This window comes from Gracilinanus agilis, chromosome 2 (genome assembly GCF_016433145.1).
Source record: "Gracilinanus agilis isolate LMUSP501 chromosome 2, AgileGrace, whole genome shotgun sequence".
In the NCBI taxonomy this organism is placed as follows: domain Eukaryota; kingdom Metazoa; phylum Chordata; class Mammalia; order Didelphimorphia; family Didelphidae; genus Gracilinanus; species Gracilinanus agilis.
The window spans coordinates 475,006,550-475,024,850 of NC_058131.1; the positions used below are offsets into that span (position 1 = coordinate 475,006,550).

The window sequence follows — 18,301 nt, forward strand, 5'->3', positions numbered from 1 at the left end:
AGGAAGCTCCTGCAAGGATGGTTGGCTGAAGCCATCACTTAATTATTCACTTTCACCTGGGATAACATTATACTCAGAGTGATGAAGTGATAGAAAATTTCCTAGATTGACACTCATTTTAGAAGTCCATACCAGTGGACTGAGAGGATTAATATATTGATGACCAAGAGCTTGCTTAGTCCATAGCTAAAGGAGTAGTTCTCACAATTCCTTACATTTTCCTTTTGGTGATAAGCACACACAAAACCTTTTATTGGTTATTAACCCCCTTCCAAGAAAATTCACTGTGGATGACTAAGGCCATAAGAGCAGATGTAGTCACTTTCTTTTCTGCTCTGACCCAATAACCATGTTTCCCATTTGTGCCCATTCTAGGAAAAGAAGGAAAGAAACTTTTAAGTCCCATCCCTGGTGTGAAATACTACTGCCACCAGTACTCTCTTCTCTGCTAATGCACTGGAAACCTACACCAGACATATATTTCTATCACTACTTCCAGGTACCCTTAGACATGCCAGGCCTGGAGAATTCTCTCTCCCTCTCTGCCTCTCTGACTGACACACACACTCACTCTCACTCTCTCACTCTCTGACTCTCTCTCTCTCTCTCCCTCTCTCCCTCCCTTCCTTTCAACTGAATTTAGTTCTTCCTCAGTCCCAACTGACTAAAAACTTGGTTTTATAGAAATATGCATAAGAAAGCCAATATAAAAATTTCCTCCTCTGCATTAGGAAGCTCTAAACTTTCCTCCCAGAGGATTCTACAATGCTGGTGAACTAGATTACAATGGATTTATTTCCCACAGAAAGGAGGGAATGTTTTTATCCAAGTGCTCTGACAGACACGTCTACCCTATAACCTAATGAGGATTTTAGGACATTTTTAGGGAGATGACCATAAGTTGATAACCAAACTCCCTCATAAGGAATGCATTAACATGGGAAGGAATTTGCCCCAAGGGGTACCAGGTGAGGGACTCTTTCCATCTGGGCAGTGGGGACCCTTTCCTCTTCCAGTAAGATAATCAGCAATCCCACCAGGGCTACTACAATAAAAGAGGTAAGATCCATATCACCATACACCTTATTGAGGAGAGTAAGGAAGAAAATAAAGCAGGTGGGCCAGTCTCCAAGGAGAATGAGGCTAGATTATGAACCATTGGTTTCCCCAAAGCTTTCAGTAGGGTGAAGGAAGAAAAACACCAACTCTGAAGCTTGTACAAAAGAACTGTACAATTCACATATATATTTATATACAGTATATAAATCTCTTTCTTCTCAAGGCTGAACAAACTCCAACAAAACAAAACAAACCCTAAAAGTTGTCAGTAGCTGATTCAAAAGAGAAAAGTTTTGCTTTTTTCCCCTCTTCTCTTCTCCCACTGTGGTATTCAATAACAGTGTTTTTTTTTTAAAAGACAAAACAAAACAACACCACACACACACACAAATGAGAGAATGATTTAAAAGTGCAAACATTTTGGGCACCTCTCCTGTTAGGCAGGATGTGACTGGTCAGGGTCAAAGGTCTCTGATGATCCATTCTCTCTTCATGAACTCTCCATCTGCCCTTCTCTTAGACCAGTCTTCCTACTGAGAATATGCATGGACAAGTACAGAAAGAAAGAAGAGAATACAAATCAAAGTCAAATAGAGCTTCAAATGAGATGGTTGTAGGAAGAGGGAGTAGAGGGATGGGTCAGAAATCACTTTTAACCTAGGCTTGAAAGTAAACACAATTTAGTAGCCTGCCCTCATTCTTGGGGGAAATCACTTTGCAGATTAAAATGAGGGACTTCAATGTTCTTTTCTCATTCCTTATCCTAGGAAAGTTTGTCATTTTGGTAGTTGAGAATGGGTCTCAATTCAGCTGTATTGAGCTGCTTCTACTCTCTGGGTTGGGGCTGAAAGAAGTACTGGCATTCCCCTACAATTTCCTTTGTATCTTCTCATTGAGAAATGAGAGAAAGCTAGAATAAATTTCCTAAGATTACAATAGAAATAGAAAGATTATAAAATAGAAAAGGGAAAATGAGGACCAATACAAAAGGGAGGGAAGGGGGAAGAGACTTACTGAATGGGTTAATGCCTTGTCTTTTTCCATGAGGAAAGGTACCCATGCTGCTACCTGTAAGGAAGAAGGTCAAGATAATTTATCACCAAAGGAGATGGAAGGGCAGCCATTACTTTATCTTTTGTTCCCTATCCACGTTGGAATCTGGCTTCTGAAATTTAGGAACTATGTGATCCTGGGTGAGTTTTTTGGAGTCTTGATTTTATCTGTAAAATGAGAATACTTACATCTATCTCTCAGGGTTAAGTGGATTTCTACTTGAAATGTAGAAGGTTTTTGATTTGAAGAATGGCCCAGGGGCTGAGTCTAATTCAGACTAAACTCACAACTCCAGGCTGTCCCTTCTGCATACTCTCTCATCCTGCCTCTGTTTCCACATCCCACTTTCCCTTTCCCTCTCTCCCTCTTCATCTCAGTTTGCTTAGAGAAAAGATCTCTGAGCTTAGGAATTGAGATCTTACCACCTAGTACCCATCTTACTACAAATCAACTGGATGGCCTTTGGGGCAAATTTCGTGTTGGATAAATTATTTCATGGGGCTTTAGTTTCCTCATTGATGTGATTAGGGAGTTGGATTAAATGATTTAAAAAGTCCCTTCCACCTTTAAAATATTTGACCTCATCTGTGTTTCATTCATCTCATCTGAGAAATATTCTTTGACCTACAAATCCAACAAATCTTAAATCACAACTTGGATTTCTATAACACATTAAAAGATTGCAGAATACCTCATGTGTTCCCAAGGAAGTGTACAACAAGGATATAATGAAATGGGCATAAAGTAACTCCTACTTTACAGTTGAGGAAACTGAAGTCTGGGGAGACTAATTTGTAGGTCCATTGCTTTATACATTCAGAGAGTTAGGAAGAGAGGGGCCTTTGGGAAGGGAAGAGGAAAGGAGTAAGCATTTATAAAGTGCCAACTATGTACCAGGAACTTTGCTAAGTGCTTTATAAATATACAGAGTCAAAAGTGAAATAGCCTCTGCCCTCAAAAAGCTTATATTCTAATACACATGAGGTAGGAATGACATTTATTTGGGATAGGTTTGACTGATCTCATTTTAAGGAGAAAAAGGAGGCCATATTTGGGATTTGATCCAGAATCATTGGACTGGTCTGAGTTAGGGCTGACCCAGAAGAGAAGACAGCAATATATGTATTCTACTTTATATATGTTTACAATATATATAATTTTATATGTAAATATGTTACATATAAAATGTATAATAATTCTAATTAGTCTGAATTAGAATTCTAATATGTATTCTGAATTTTATACATATATAACGGCGTGTATTATAACTAAGCAAAATAAAAAGATATCTACAAGATAGCTTTGAGAAAAAAGCTACTAGCAGCTGGAGGGACCAGGAAAGGAGACATGTAGTAGGGGCCGCTTAAGTTGAATCCCAAGGAAATTGTAGTATGAGAAACAGAAATGAGAGTGAAATATAGTCCAAGCATGAGGTCAGCTCATGCCAAATCCTAGAGGTGGGAGAATGAAGTATTTTGTGTGAAGTAAAGCAGAGAGGGCAATAAGACTAAACTGGAGAAGGTAGGATAGGCTGCTTTTTTTCCAAAGAGTCTGGCTGAGGAGGAGATATAAAGGTAGATAGCTAGTTGATGGCAGGATCTTATTGCTTAATGAAAAACACTTGTCTCTTTTTTCCTTCTTTCCCTCAATTCCAAATATCAATAAAAACACCTGAGCAAAAAAAGGCTTTAAAATGGGGTAAAAGAAAAAGTGATAATTGTTTGTCTGAAGTGGATTAATATTGTCTTTCCTAGAGACAGAGGAACAAATCTCTGAAAGTGTCTACTAGCTCCTGAAGTCCAGAATATGGATAATAGCAGTGGCTTAGCAAAGCAGCCATCAAGAATAGAACCAACATCATCTTTAGCACCAAAAAGAAAATGAACAATAACAAAAAAGTAGAAAATGAAAAGGTATATTTGTGAAGGTGGGGAGAAGAAAAAAATTAAAAACCCACAGTGATCTGCCTCCTAGCAATGGATACAACAGAAACTGTTCTTTCAAAGTTAGAGATGATCCCTTAATTGCCAAAAACCTAATGGTCTTTTCTCTGTTCTCATTGTTCTTGACATTTCTGCAGCATTTCATATGGGATGAGAATATAGAAGTGAGCTAATCTATCCTTCTCATCTATAGATGAGGAAACTGAGGATCAAATTCAATGACTTGTCCAAAGCTAGGAAACAAGAGAATTGGAATGGAACACTGGTCCTGTGACTCCAAATTTGTGCTATTTCTGATATACTAAAACAGGTACTGAGAAAAAGGCAAGAGGGGAAGGGAAAGGAGGTGAAAGTCATAGGGAGAAATATGTGGGTAAGGAGGTTAAGGGATGGGATGAAGACAGATGGGACAAAGAAAGGAGGGCATACGAATAGTCGTAGACACTTGGGAGAAAAGATAACCTAGGAATGAGAGACCTATAAAATTGAAACCAAACGTGAGTGTCCTCTGATAAACTCAAGGGCAGACTCTGTATCTCACATAGGAAACTATTTCATTATGACATGAAGGGCTGAGAACTCAAATTCCAAGAAGACTAAAGGAGGGGTTAATTTTGAAAAAAAAATCACTTTGTACAATTGTTCCATCAAAAACTCTTATTTCCTTTTTCGTCATTCCCTGCTTGCCTCCCCACCCACATACTGGCTTTTCGAGAGATTCCAAAAGCAGGACCATCATAGCTCCAGCTTAAAAGCCTTCTGTCTGGTGTACAAGCCCCAAGGAATCCACCAGAGGGCAATATAACCTCCTCTTGGGATGGCTGCTACAATGTCTGTGTATCCCAACCTTGCTGGTCTTCTAAATATATTGCGAAGTAATAGCTCATGTTGCTACGGCTCCCTTGCTTCCCTCAGGCTTTTTTTTTTTTTAAATTTTTTTTAAATTTTTTGGTATTTATTTGTTCTATCTTCCTTCATAATACAGTTCCTCTTGTGTCGAGCACTAAGGTTTATACTTTCTACTTGAGGAGCTTTTGGGCTTGGGTTTTTTTCCTCAATTACCCATAAAGGTCACTATAAAAATTATATTTTGTAGATTCAACAGCAGCGCTTGAGGTGGAGGAGAGGTGATATTATTAAACAGAAGGGTCTCTGTAATTAACAGCAACAATAAGGCTCTCAAATTCATAGTCTGGAAAACATAAGAAGGAATCTTAGAAATTGAGTCCAATTCTTTCATTTTACAGATAAAGAAACTGAAGTCCAGAGAAAGGGAAGGCACATAACATCTTATCTTTTCTTCTGGCAAGGATACTTTTCTGGTTAGTGAAGTGAGATCCTATGGAAGCCATTGTACCCTACTCTTGTACTGTACTAAATGCTGAATCCCTACTACTTGTCTGCTTTTTTTAATAATGCACATGCTGGGGTAGCCAGCTGAGCCTATATTATCTTTTAGTCTGGTAACCAAAGTTGGATAGTCTTCTTAAAGAAAGTTAAGACATGCCTAAGCCACTGGGATGGCCTTTTGTCATTTATCCCTCTTTAAACTGTAGATATTCTGGATTATAAAAGAAAATTAGGATAAAGAAGGTAAGGAGAACTCCAAACATTTGGGACTTGGATTGGTCATCTGAAGAGGCTCAGGTTATCAGGCTGCCATGCCTAATCACCCCACTTGTGAGGAAATGGCGGACAGGAGAATAGCCACTTACCTCCTTCCTTTCTCACTCCCAGGCAGCCTTTTAGCTCTTGTAGTGAGATAGATTTGTCCTTGTTCAGGTCACAGTAGTCTGTAAAACGCCGGGCACATTTCTTGGGCTTGGCCTTCTTCTTCACATATCTTTTGAAGGGCTTCATCTCCCTCTTGCTGATGTCGTTGCTGCCATTATTATCCAGTTGGCTAAAGTACCAGTGTACCACACGCTCTTCCAGAGTGTGACTTGGATCTGGCTCAGAGAACCTAGGCCCAAAAGATAGCAATCCCACCACTCAGATCCCTCAGAATGTCTCCCAAGAAGAGAAGTCAGAACCACCTGGGATCATTTCCTGAGAACCAATGATGCACAAGGAACTGGGCTGAGTAAGGCAGAGACATAGTTCCGGTCCTAACTCAGACTACTGAGGACATCTAATTCACCCTCTCCCAATTTGAATCTGGATAGAGCATCTGTTTCCTCAAGCACCCAGAAACTAAGAGAACTTGCCTGAGTTAGATATACCAGGAGATTCCTCACTAAGGCTCCACGGAATAAGTGGGAAAGACAAAGGTCAGAATATATACCTCCTTCTAAAATAGGGATTTTAGTCTTTTTTTTTTTTTTTGTCATAGGCCACTTTGGTAGCCTGGTGGTGCCTATGGATTTAAAAATAGTATTTTTAAATGTAAGAAATAAAATTCAAAAGATTATAAAGGAAACCGAATATATTGAACTCAATTATCACTATATTTTTAAAAATGAGTTTGGGGGCAGCGAGATTGTTCAGTGGATTGAGAGACTAGAGGTCTTGTGTTCAAATCTGCTCTCAGACACTTCTTTGCTGTATGAACCTGGGAAAATTACTTAATCCCCATTGCCTAGCCCTTATCACTCTTCTGCCCTGGAACCCCAATACACAGTATTAGTTCTAATATGGAATGAGTTCACAAACCCCAGGTTAAGAATTTCTGTTCTAGTTCAGTGCTCACTGCTGGGCATATATATTTTGACACATACTTCCCAAAATACTCTGTGTAATCACTACCAAGTATTTGAGTCTCTACTATGTATTTGCAAATATACAATACAGTTGCCCTCAAAGAGCTTGCAATTCAATGGGGGAGACATGTTTTTAATACATAAGACAAAGCTAAATACTAATTGTTTTTAATATCTTGTATTACTGGGGTGGGGAATAATTAGGCATGGTTAGAAAAGCACTGAATGAAAAGTCCAATGACCTGAGTCCAAGTGCCCACTCTGCTGCTTAATATCCTCCCTTGTGATATAGACTGAGGTCCATATAGTTAAAGATGGTTTTTCCAGTAATAACGCTATGGCTGTGAGAGTTGTTTTATAAGGAAAGCTGAGCACTGCAAAATTGATGCTTTTGAATTGTGGGGCTGGAGAAGACTTTCAAGAGTCTGTTGGATAGCGAGGAAATCAAATAAGTTAATACTGAAAGAAATTGATTCACTGGAAGGTCAAATGCTGAAGCCAAAGCTTAAATACTTTGGCCACATAACAAGAAGGCAGAAGAAGTTGTTGGAAAGGACTCTGATGTTGGGAAAGATTGAAGGCAAAAGGAGGAGATGGCAGAGGATGAGATGGGATAGATAGTGTCATGGAAACAATGAACATGGTCTTGGACAGACTTTAGAGGACAGAAGGATCTGGTATGCTATGGTCCATGAGAGATCATGAAGAGTTGGACATGGCTGAATGACTGAATAATACTTATACTTGCCTATCACTCAAGACTGTTAAAAGGAAAGTATTTTGTAGAAGTGGAAATACCATATAAATTTGTAGTGTAAGTTTATAGTATATATGTATAGGCATATATATGACATATATATATAAATATACATCATATATGTTTGTATTATAGCAAAATGTGTTGAAAAGTAGTAAAAAAGCACAAAAGTTTGGAAGAAAGATTGTAATGGGTTAGAAGAGTCAGAGAAGGCTTTGTATAGGAGTTAGATTCTTAAATAAAAAGAACTGCATACATTCCCATGGACATGGGGTAAATAAAGTCACGGGGCTCATTTACACATGTGGCTTATGGAAACTAGTCTCAGCTTTGGAGTCCCCTTATATAATTTATCAAACAGCTGCAAAAGGAGGAACAAAATATATTAGACATCCTTAGCTCATGTCCAACCAAATAGAGGCACTTTTCTTAGATGGACAGACTACGCTGATAACGCTGAGTATGAAGCTTCCATTGAATCACCTAAGGAAGAGTATGAATATGATCTCCTAATGGAGGAGTCCAGCGAAGCCCAAATAGCTTCTAATCCCAGTTTTGGTCGCCAACTCTTTAAATGACTCCATTATTACCATTTGCTTTGATATTACTGGGCTAGTTTTTCTAGAAAAGGAATGTGAGCCAAAGAAGCCTACAAAGCTGGCCCAACAACAGTGCCCAGAGCACTAGGGCAGAAGGCTATCATGAGTAAGCATTTGACTAAGAGGGAGAGAAGGCCTTAAGCGATTTGGAACTCTTATAGAGGTTCATTATTGAATCAGAATCATAAAACTGAAAAAGATTTTAGAAGGTATTAAATCCACCATGACAAATGGTCTTCCAGTTTTTAGTAGAAGACCTCCAGGAATAGGGACACCCTTCCTCCCTCTCCTCATTTCCACTTTTGACAGCTCTGATAAGAAATTTTTCTCCAAATCAAGCCTAAATCTAATTCTATGCAACTTCTAACCAATATTCTTGGTACTTTTTAGAACCAAAAACCAAAACAAAAACTTAATTCCTTTTTCATATAATAGGACTTCAAATGCATGAAGACATTGAAGTTCTTCCATTCTCCTGACTAAATAACCCCAGTTCCTTTGACTTGGTTTCTAGTCTGCTAACCATCTTTCTTCTCATCCTCCCACAGAAGTATTCTGGTTTGTCAAAATCTTTCTTTAGATATGGCACCCAAAATTGAACACATCTCTTAACCTGAGACTACCATGTTGATCAGATCAGAGTATAGTGAGATTATATGGACTAATAACCTCCCACTATTTTGGACACTCTACTTTTATTTAACTTTTCTTTTGATGGACTATGACATTAAACTTATAGTCCATGAAGTTGCCCAGGTTCTTTTTCACTGAAACTGTTGTTTGGTCATTCTTCTTCCAGTCTGTATTTCTGCCACTGGTATTTTTAAACAAAGTATACTATTACAACACTATTAAATCTCATTTTATTAGATTCAATCTATGAATTTAACAGGTATGTTTTTGGATCCTGACTTTGTTGTCAAATGTGTTAGCTATCCCTTCCTTGCTTGGGGTTATCTACATATTTGATGAGCACAACACATATCCAGGGCATTCAACTTCAAGTCTTCGTCTAGGGATTAACCCACAATAGATGAGGATCAACTGGTGGCCTGCTAAATTTGATCTGATGGATTTCCATGCCAGGAAGAATGACTAGATGCAAAAAAGAGGATTACATGAATACCAGTAAGTCTTCATTAATGCTGTCCTTAAGGATCCTAAAACTGTTGAATATTGACAGTTGGAGGCATTATCTGTACAGACTCCATACAATTTTTAAACATGGAAGTTTAAAAAAACAACCCTTACCCTCCATCTTAGAATTCTGTGGATTGGTTCTAAGGTAGAAGAGAAATAAGGACTAGGCAATGAGGATTAAGTGACTCATCCAGGGCCACACATCTAGGAAGTGTCCAATTTGAACCCAGGACCTCCTGTCTCTAGGTCTGGCTCTCAAAGCACAGAATCATCTAATTCCCTTCAAATATGGCATTTTTCTAGGAAAAGGTTTGCATATTTGGTGAAGGTAGACTTTTGTCTTCCTGGTACACAGTGGTCAGTTTTTAAGCATTCTAGTACATTTTTATAGGAATAAATTGCATGGCTGGTCTCTGTCATCTGACTCTACTAGGTGGGCACGAACACAATTTCTTTTGAGATTATAGCCCATGAAGTTCCTTGTTGGGGGGGAAAAATAAAGACTGCAGTTATAGTTCCAAAAGTGACCCAGCCAATTGGCCTAGAATCTCCCTACACACCCCATGAAGAGTAGACACTGAGAAGGAAAGACAGGAAGATTGGCTAGATGCAAAAAGTGTCTGACACCTACTTACCCATCAGAATCATTTCTAAGAAGGAGAGAGGGAAAAGCTGCTAACCCTGAAGCAGCTTTTTTTTTACTGTCTGTCCCTCCCTTGCTAGGGGGAGGTCATGGGATCCTCAAGCAAAATGAAGCTTTTCCTTTAACCTTTAGGATCAGCATAACGTAATGTCTCACCTAGAGCATGGAATAATAAAGCCTCAGTCAGGGGAAGATGGAAAACAGTGGGTCATCCGACCCACTGGTCCTGCCAAGGAAAGATTGCTCCCTCCAACATGTGCTCCCAGGGCTCCATCCTGTCCAGGTTTCAACTGCTCAGTCGACAGAGGCTTTCCCTACCTTCTCTTAGGGTTATACCACAGCAATAAGTCATCTCATTTCCCTCCCAATTTCACATCAATCGACAACTCTTCTGTACCTCTCCTACCTCCTTAGGAGTTAACATTTCTCAAACCTAAACTACCTACAATCCTTAAATTGAATCTTGCTTCCTGATCACAATTTGGCTTCATTCTGATTACTTCAATCACTACTCCCACCTCCCTTTTCTGTATTTGTTGGTGAAAGCCTATGCTCCCAGATATACTCCTTAGGAGCCTATAATCCAAAGCATGGAGCCACTATGACTTCTGTCTTCAAGAATTCTGGTCCCTTCTCCTGCTCCAACCTCTAGGTAAATTATTTCCCCTAGTCCTAGTTATAATGAGCAACATACCTTTGGATATTTTTCCACTGCTTATAAACGAGTGCCATTTTGGATCCTTATAATGCTCCCCTAACAGATGGCATAAAAGCCCTGGATCCTGTTTGACTAGTCCCCAAAGAGATTAAGACTTATTTTAGGCTAATTCAGAATGTGGAACTCAAGTATTCTCACCACCAGAATCAACCAAACAACAATACAACAGTGACTCTTTAGTGTCCTTCTTCTGCCTTCTCCCCCTCCTCCAGCTGTCATCCTAGGATAAGGAAAATTACTTCTAAGTGATAAGGCTCTTGTTGTTGAGAGGAGGCAGATAAAAAAGCAGGTGTCCTATCAAGAGAACCCACTAGTCCTGGCAGTCAAGACTATTGGAACTGCCAGAAAGAAAAACACCTCATGGTAGGGAGGAGGGGAAGGAAACTCAGAGCAATATAATTAATGAATAAAAATAGCCCCCTAGGAAGATGAGGATTCTGGGGAGAGTAACTGTCATACCTTTAAGCAAGCACAAATGAGAAGGGATAGTCATAAAAGTAATTTGAATGAATGAAAAGATATATTAAACATTTATTATATGCCAACTGCTAGGGGTACCAACTACAAAAACAGAGACAGCCCATTCCCTCAAGGATTCAACTGAGGGAGATGACACAAAAGGAAGAGTGGGAGCCTGGGAGGAACACTTTTGTTTGGAAAGTTATCTGAATAGTGAGCAGGGCCTTAGGGGAGCAGATTGAAGCTGTGTGATAAAAACCATTTGAACCCCACTGTTGGCTGGGGAGCATCTGAAAATCCAAAGAGAGAGAAACAAATGACCATAGTTATGCAAAATCTGACCAAGGTTGGAACCCACTAGGATAATGGTTAAGCCTTCCCAAGCCAACTCATAGGAGTTGGATGTGTGCACATCAAACTGAAAATACATAGAGCTGTAAAGGCCAGCTAGGTGGCACAGTGGATGGAACACTGGGTTTGGAATCAGGAAGACTCATCTTCATGAGTTCACATCCAGCCTCAGACACTTACTAGCTGTGTGACTCTAGGCAAGTCATTTAGCCCTGTTTGCCTCAGTTTCTCATCTGTAAAATGAGCTGGAGAAGGAAATGCCAAACTGCTCTAGGATCTTTGCCAAGAAGACCAAGAATGGGGTCAGGAAGAGTCTGACACAACTTTAAAAATCCAGAAAGAGTTGGTTAGTGGGGGGGGGGTAGATTCTACTATCAGAGGACTCATGTTAAAAATCTCATTTCTGGTGCTTATATCCTGTGTGACCTTGGGTAAGTCACTTAACTTGGGTCTCAGTTGGTCATCCCTCTCAGTTCTACATCTATGACCCTAAGTTGTAATGAGGATCAAATGAGATCTTATTTGCAGAGCACTTAGTAGGGTGTTTAGTATATATTGGTACTATCTGAATGATTGTTCTCTTCTCTTTCTTCAGGGTAGAAAGTGGTGGAAACTTCCTATGACTGAAGACCGTCAATTTTACATCTCAATATTTATAGATTTGTAGAATTAGCAAAACTTTTGAGAGGAATATCCTCATTTTGCCACTGATTAAACCAAAGTTGAGACTGATATAGCGACTTGCTGAAAGTCAAACAACCTGGTTAATGGCAAAACTAGAATTAGAACTTCACCCTCTTAAATCCTAGTCCAGTGGAATTAAAATGCAAATATAGCAGCATAGTTAGATTCTTACCCTTCTGAGGAACTTGAGGGGAAAGGACAAGAGTGGCAATCATCAGCAAATGACCCCAACTGGCCCCATGAGCCCAGAACTAGTTAAAATCTTCATGCCTAACTGAAAGGTAGAAGTTTCCACAAAAATTTTGATTGATTCTTACTCTCTCTAGACATCATCGGCCCTTGTTTTCAATGCATTTTCTGTTAGGGCAGGTTTGAAAGTCAAGGATGGTAAACAGAAAAAGGGTTAGTGTTTATGAGAGAACTTAGAAGAGGACAAGATATTAAAAATATTCTGGATGGGGGCTGGTCAGTGAGGTAGAAATCTCCTCTTCATTGTTGCCATTATCAAGACCAAAAACTTCTCATGGCTAGAGTCTGATGGCTAGAGCTAGAAAGAACTGGCCCAAATATAGAGGCCATGTCTGATAGGAATTATCATGCATTCACTAAGGAATCAAAATAGACAAATTTCCGCATTTTCCCCAAGTGCTGGGTAGAGAGAAGCCTTCTGAGGACATTACATATCCTCTGCCTGTGCTCCCAATGACTGTCCTGCTGCTTCTGAGGTAGCTACCCCAGATCCTGATTGCCTAGAACCCTTTGCCCTCTTCTCTCTCTTACTACCTCCATAGAACCAAGGTGACATGGTATAAATGAGACCCTAAATGGGGCACTTCCAGGGAAATCCGAAGAACCCTGGGGTTTTAGTCACTAGTAATCAAGTCCCAATATCATTTGCTCTAAGCCAAGAAGAATATGTGTTTTTGAACCATGTAATACAATAAAGCAAGGCCAAAATTAAGGCCTCTCTATGAGCTATAGGATTTGGGAAATTATTTTTAAAGGCTTGAAAATGGCTTCTTTTAATCGTCTTGGACTGAGAATCTAAAGTAAAATAAGATCTTTGCTTTTAGGGACTTTTCTCTGATCCAGATTTAAATAATCCCCAGATTTGAATTTTTTATTTTTTATTTATTTTTACTTATTTGAATTTTTTTAAATCCCCAGATTTAAAAAAAATTAAAAATGTAAGTTAAAAATCTCCAGACTTAAATAATATAGATGATATAGAATGATAAAGTCACTTGAACTTAGGATGACTCACTTCTCATTAATAAAAGAAAAATTAGCTTTCATAATAGTGGGACCTATAGGAAGGGATTTTCTCATGCTCAGTGTAAAGACAGAGAAGATATCCAGTATTTTCCCAGGGGCCAGTCAGGTGGCACAGTGGCTAGAGCGTTGGGTCTTGGTGTCAGGAAGAATCATCTTTCTGAGTTCAAATCTGACCTCACTATCTGTGTGACCCTGGGCAAGTCACTTAATGTTGTTGGTCTTAGTTCCTCATCAGTAAAATGAACTAGAGAAGGAAATGGCAAACCATTCCAGTATCTTTGCCAAAAAACAAAACACAAATGGAGTTACAAAGAGCCAGATGCAACTGGAAGTAACTGAACAACAACAATAATTTGGCCACAAGGGACACATCTAATGAACTGGCATGCTATAAACCAGTGATTCCCAAAGTGAGCACCACCGCCCCCTGATGGGTGCTGCAGCGATCCAGGGAAAGCGGTGACGGCCACACTTTTTTTGTATTACATTCTATTCTGAGTTCAATAAATAGTTTCATAATTTCCAGGGGGCTAAGTAATATTTTTTCTGGAAAGGGGGCGGTAGGCCAAAAAAGTTTGGGAACCACTGCTATAGACTATGCAATCTTGAGGTTTACCTCTACATGGAGGGCAGAACCTGTTGATTGAACTGATCCAAGGAGAGTATCAAACTGCAGTTCCGAATCCTGATTCATTGACTAGTTGCTTGCTGTTTCTGATGTGAAAAGTCATACCAATATACTTAAATGTACTTAAAAATATACATATGTTTAAATTCTATCCATACTCTGTTCTTATATAGTTTCAGCATAGTTTCCTTTCCTTTTTTTTTTAAACCCTTATCTTCTTAGTAACAACTTGAAGACAAAAGGGAAATGGAGTTAAATGACTTGCCCAAGATCACAAAGCTAAGAAGTATCTGAGACCAGATTTGAACCTAGGTCCTCCTGAATTCAAACCTGGTGCCCTTTCCACTGTGCCACCTAGCTGCCTCTAAGGTGAGGCCAACAGGGTTAAGTGACTTGCTCAGGGTCTCATAGTTTATAAGTGTCTGAGGCTGGATTTGAACTTAGGAAGATTAGTCTTCCCGATTCCCAGCCCTATGCTCTATCCACTGTGTCACCTAACTGTCCCTCATAGTTTCTCCTTGCTCTCACCAATTACATCCCTTCCACCATGCACACAATCATTGCTTCCATTTAGAGCTCCTCATGTCCTAATGCAATTATTCTCATTCTATACTCTATTTTGCCAATGAATAAGGAGTTGTTTGGCCTACAAAAAGACTACTAAAAAGCTAGAGAATTATATTCCACTAAGCCAAGAGGAGAGAGAAAAAGGAAAGTTTTCAGTTGGAAGTAGTTGTATAATGAGGGAGGAAACAGGATTTTCCATATCCCCAGTTTCCCTCCTGAATCAAAAAAGTTATACTCACCTCCCACCTCCAGTGGGTGCTGCGGAATTAATGGCCTGAACCATGTCTGTGGTGAGGGCATCTAGCAAGCTGGTAATAAATTCCATTTTCTTTCCTTCTGGACAGCCTGTGAAAGGAAATGAAATATGAAAAAAAAGATGATAGTTGTCAGCTAGACAAAGAACTTGCTTCTCCCAACTAAAAGAATCTTATATTAGAAGAACTTTAGAAGTCATCTATGAATATTCCTACAATATTCCTCACAAGAAGATGTAGCAAATAACTGCAGTGACTGGGAGCCTTTCTGTAGAAGCAGCATATTTCATATCTGGAAACCAACTCTTTGGAAGATCTTCCTTATACTGAAACAAAATCTGCTTCTACCTCTTAGCCTTGTTTCTTGCCTGCTGGGAACAAAATGAGTGTTTTCCCTTTAGATATCTAAAGAGAGTGATCACAATCCCTTAAGGGTTTTCTCAGGTAACGGGGAGGTGCAGTGGATAAGGTTTGCCATCCGAAGGATTCATCTCCCTTTGTCTAAATCTGCCTCAGATACTTATTAACTCAAATATTCTTGGGTAAGTTGTTTAACCCTGTTTGTCTCAGTTTCCTCATCTGTAAAATGAGTTGGAGAAGGAAATAGCAACCCACTTCAGCATCTTTGCCAAGAAAACCCCAAATAGGGTCAACAAAGAGTCAGACACAACCAGACAACAAGTACTTTCTTACTCAGGTTCAACATTCCCAATTCCTGCATCTAATCTTTGCTATGCTATGCTGGTTCCTCACCACATAGTGAGTCTCTCTCTCTCTTAGATTAAGGACTCTATTTTGTCAGTGTTTTTTGTGAAATACGGCACCCAGAAATAAACATATACTTTAACTGAAGTCTGGTCAGGGCCGAATAGAATGGAATAATCTACAGACTATGCATATCATAACTCCCATGACCTTTCCTTGACCACACATCTGCCTACTTTCAAATGATTCCCTGATTTTATAGTGTCTGTCTGTCCTCCCTGAGTGAATACGCTAAGCTGGGACCCCGAAGTTCCTGGTAAATTAGCAATATCAGGCTCTGTTTCCCCTCAATTCACAAAGCTAAAGACACTGGATGATTCCTATCACCTTCCCTTGGAGTACTGGCCCTAAATGCAAGCAATGAATAACCATATGAAACAATGGCCCAAATTAAGAATAATAAGAGAAATGTGAATTAAAATAATATTGATGTTTCAACCATAAGTCTGGAAAGATGACAAATAATGAAAACAATAGATGTTGAGGAAGATTATGAAAAGACATTGGCATGAATGCACTTATGGTGGAACTATGAATCAGTCTGATTTTTTTTAGAAAACAATTTGGAATTTTTAAAAAAAAAAACCCTTACCTTCCACCTGAGAATCAATAATACTATGTACTGGTTCTAAGGCAGATGAGTGGTAAGGGATAGGCAGTGGGGGGGGGAGGGGCGGGGGTAGGTGATAGAATCACACAGTTAGAAAGTATCCGAGGCCAGATTTGAACCTAGGACCTCTTGTTTCTAGACCTGGCTCTGAATTCACCCACTGTCACCCAGTTGTTCCATGGAATTATTTTTTAAAATCACTTAACTTCATATTATCCCGTTTCAGTGAAATCATTACTAGGGATATCCTCCAAGGAGGTAAAAGACAGAGATAAAGAAATTATATATAAATATATTTATATATATTTATGCATAAATATGTAATATATAATGTATATATATATGTGTGTGTGTGTTAGTACATTTTTTTAGCCTTAAAATTTTATTTAATTAATTTATAATATTTTTCCATGGTTACATGATTCATGTTCTCTCTCGCCTCCTCCCACCCCCTCCCATAGCCAATACGCAATTCCACTTGGTCATTGATCAAGACCTATTTCCATATTTATTAATATTTGCATTAGGGTGATCATTTAGAGTCTGCATCCCCAATCATGTCCCCATCAACCCATTTGATTAAGTAGTTGTTTTTCTTCCATGTTTCTGCTCCCACAGTTCTTTCTCTGGATGTGGATAGTATTAGTATATTTTGTAGATACAGAGTTGTAAGGAAAGTGAGTGCCCATTGATTGAAGAATGACTGAATAACTTGTCATGGATGAATGTAATAGATATTATTTTGCCAAAAGAAATGAGGAATATGAAGATTTGAAAAACTTGGGAATATTTATACAACTGATTCAGCAGTTTACTGATAAACCAAAACAATTTATATGTTGATCACAATAATGTAAAGGAAAACAACACTGAAAGATAGCAGAATTCTGATCACTGATGTGTATTGACTAATGGTGACTTCAGTATAGGGAAGCATATCTCTGCAGAAAGAAGTTGGTGGATTCAGGGTGTGGAATGAAGCATACACAGTCAGATATGGCAATGCAAGGGATAGTTAGTTCTTTTTGGGTGGGGGAAAATGGATGAAATTATTGGGAAGGAGTAGGATATAAATATATGTGTAGGGTGGGGTAAAAAAGGGAAATAAAAGGCAGGGGCTCTCATGTTACCCTTTCAACCTTTAGATCAATTTTCTATTATTTATCATGAGAACCTTTCCAAAATCATACCCAAAAGGCCATTCCTAAAGGGACTCATCTTGTGACATGGATTTCCATAGTTTTGCCTGGATCCAAAAGTCAGTGATAATAAGAAAAATATACTTTGTGTAGATCTTAGAGGCTGCAGGGCTGGTGCCATTAGTATTCAAAACCACATGTTTCTGATCTTATTGTAAGAGGAGAATGCAAAAAAAAGTCAGATATAAAACATTGGATAGCTATCACCTCTGGAAGTCACTGCTCTTGCCTGGATATGCCCATCTGAATCCAATCCCATGCTATCTGATATGAAAGGGGTGGCATGCCCATAAAATGAGAGCCTCCTCCCAACCTGAATCTGGCTGATATATTTCATATTTCATCCATGGTGACCTATTTAAAGGGGACTAATTTAAAACCAAATGAGTCATTTTCACTTTTGCAGTTATAGATCTCCCTTCTCCATGCGGTCCCAAAGCACTCTAAAAGTCAGCTTCTCATCCATCCTAAGGTAATTCAGGAGTGAAATAAGCAGACAGTATCCTTTCTTGGAAAAACTGGTACATAGGAAGAGGAAAGGTTTATCTGTGAAAGCAAAAAGAGTAGAAAAAGAAGCAGAAAAGAGGTAGGTTTCATCCCACCTGGTAGTTCTCTCTCCTTAAATGGATCATCTACCTCTGAACTCTTTGACCTGGCATCACTCTCACATATAGGAGTCTCATACCTGGAGAAGACAAAACTGTGCTTCAGTTAAGATAGACTAAATCAGCAAAGCTTCAGATTATATTGGTCAATCATTCACAACAGAGCATCTAGTTGTTGTTTTTATAATCACTCCCCAGGATGCCACAAATTAAACAAATGTCATTAGAAATTATTCCTCTAGATCATTATAATTGTCCTTTTTACAATGGGATCACAAAAGCACTTTTTAAAA

At 39.0% G+C, this 18,301-nt stretch overlaps 1 protein-coding gene across 1 annotated transcript in view; it reads right to left on the reverse strand.

Annotated features, from left to right (window-relative positions):
• Window positions 1-1,442: 1,442 nt before the first annotated feature.
• Window positions 1,443-18,301, reverse strand: part of SMOC1 (SPARC related modular calcium binding 1) — a 249,322-nt gene continuing 232,463 nt past the window's right edge. The window contains exons 9-13 of the mRNA XM_044664914.1: window positions 18,006-18,088; window positions 14,815-14,920; window positions 5,771-6,018; window positions 2,074-2,127; window positions 1,443-1,592 (exon numbers count right to left, since the gene is read on the reverse strand). Coding sequence (XP_044520849.1) covers window positions 1,576-1,592; window positions 2,074-2,127; window positions 5,771-6,018; window positions 14,815-14,920; window positions 18,006-18,088 — 508 coding nt within the window. The 3' untranslated portion in view covers window positions 1,443-1,575. The remainder of the gene's footprint in view (window positions 1,593-2,073; window positions 2,128-5,770; window positions 6,019-14,814; window positions 14,921-18,005; window positions 18,089-18,301) is intronic.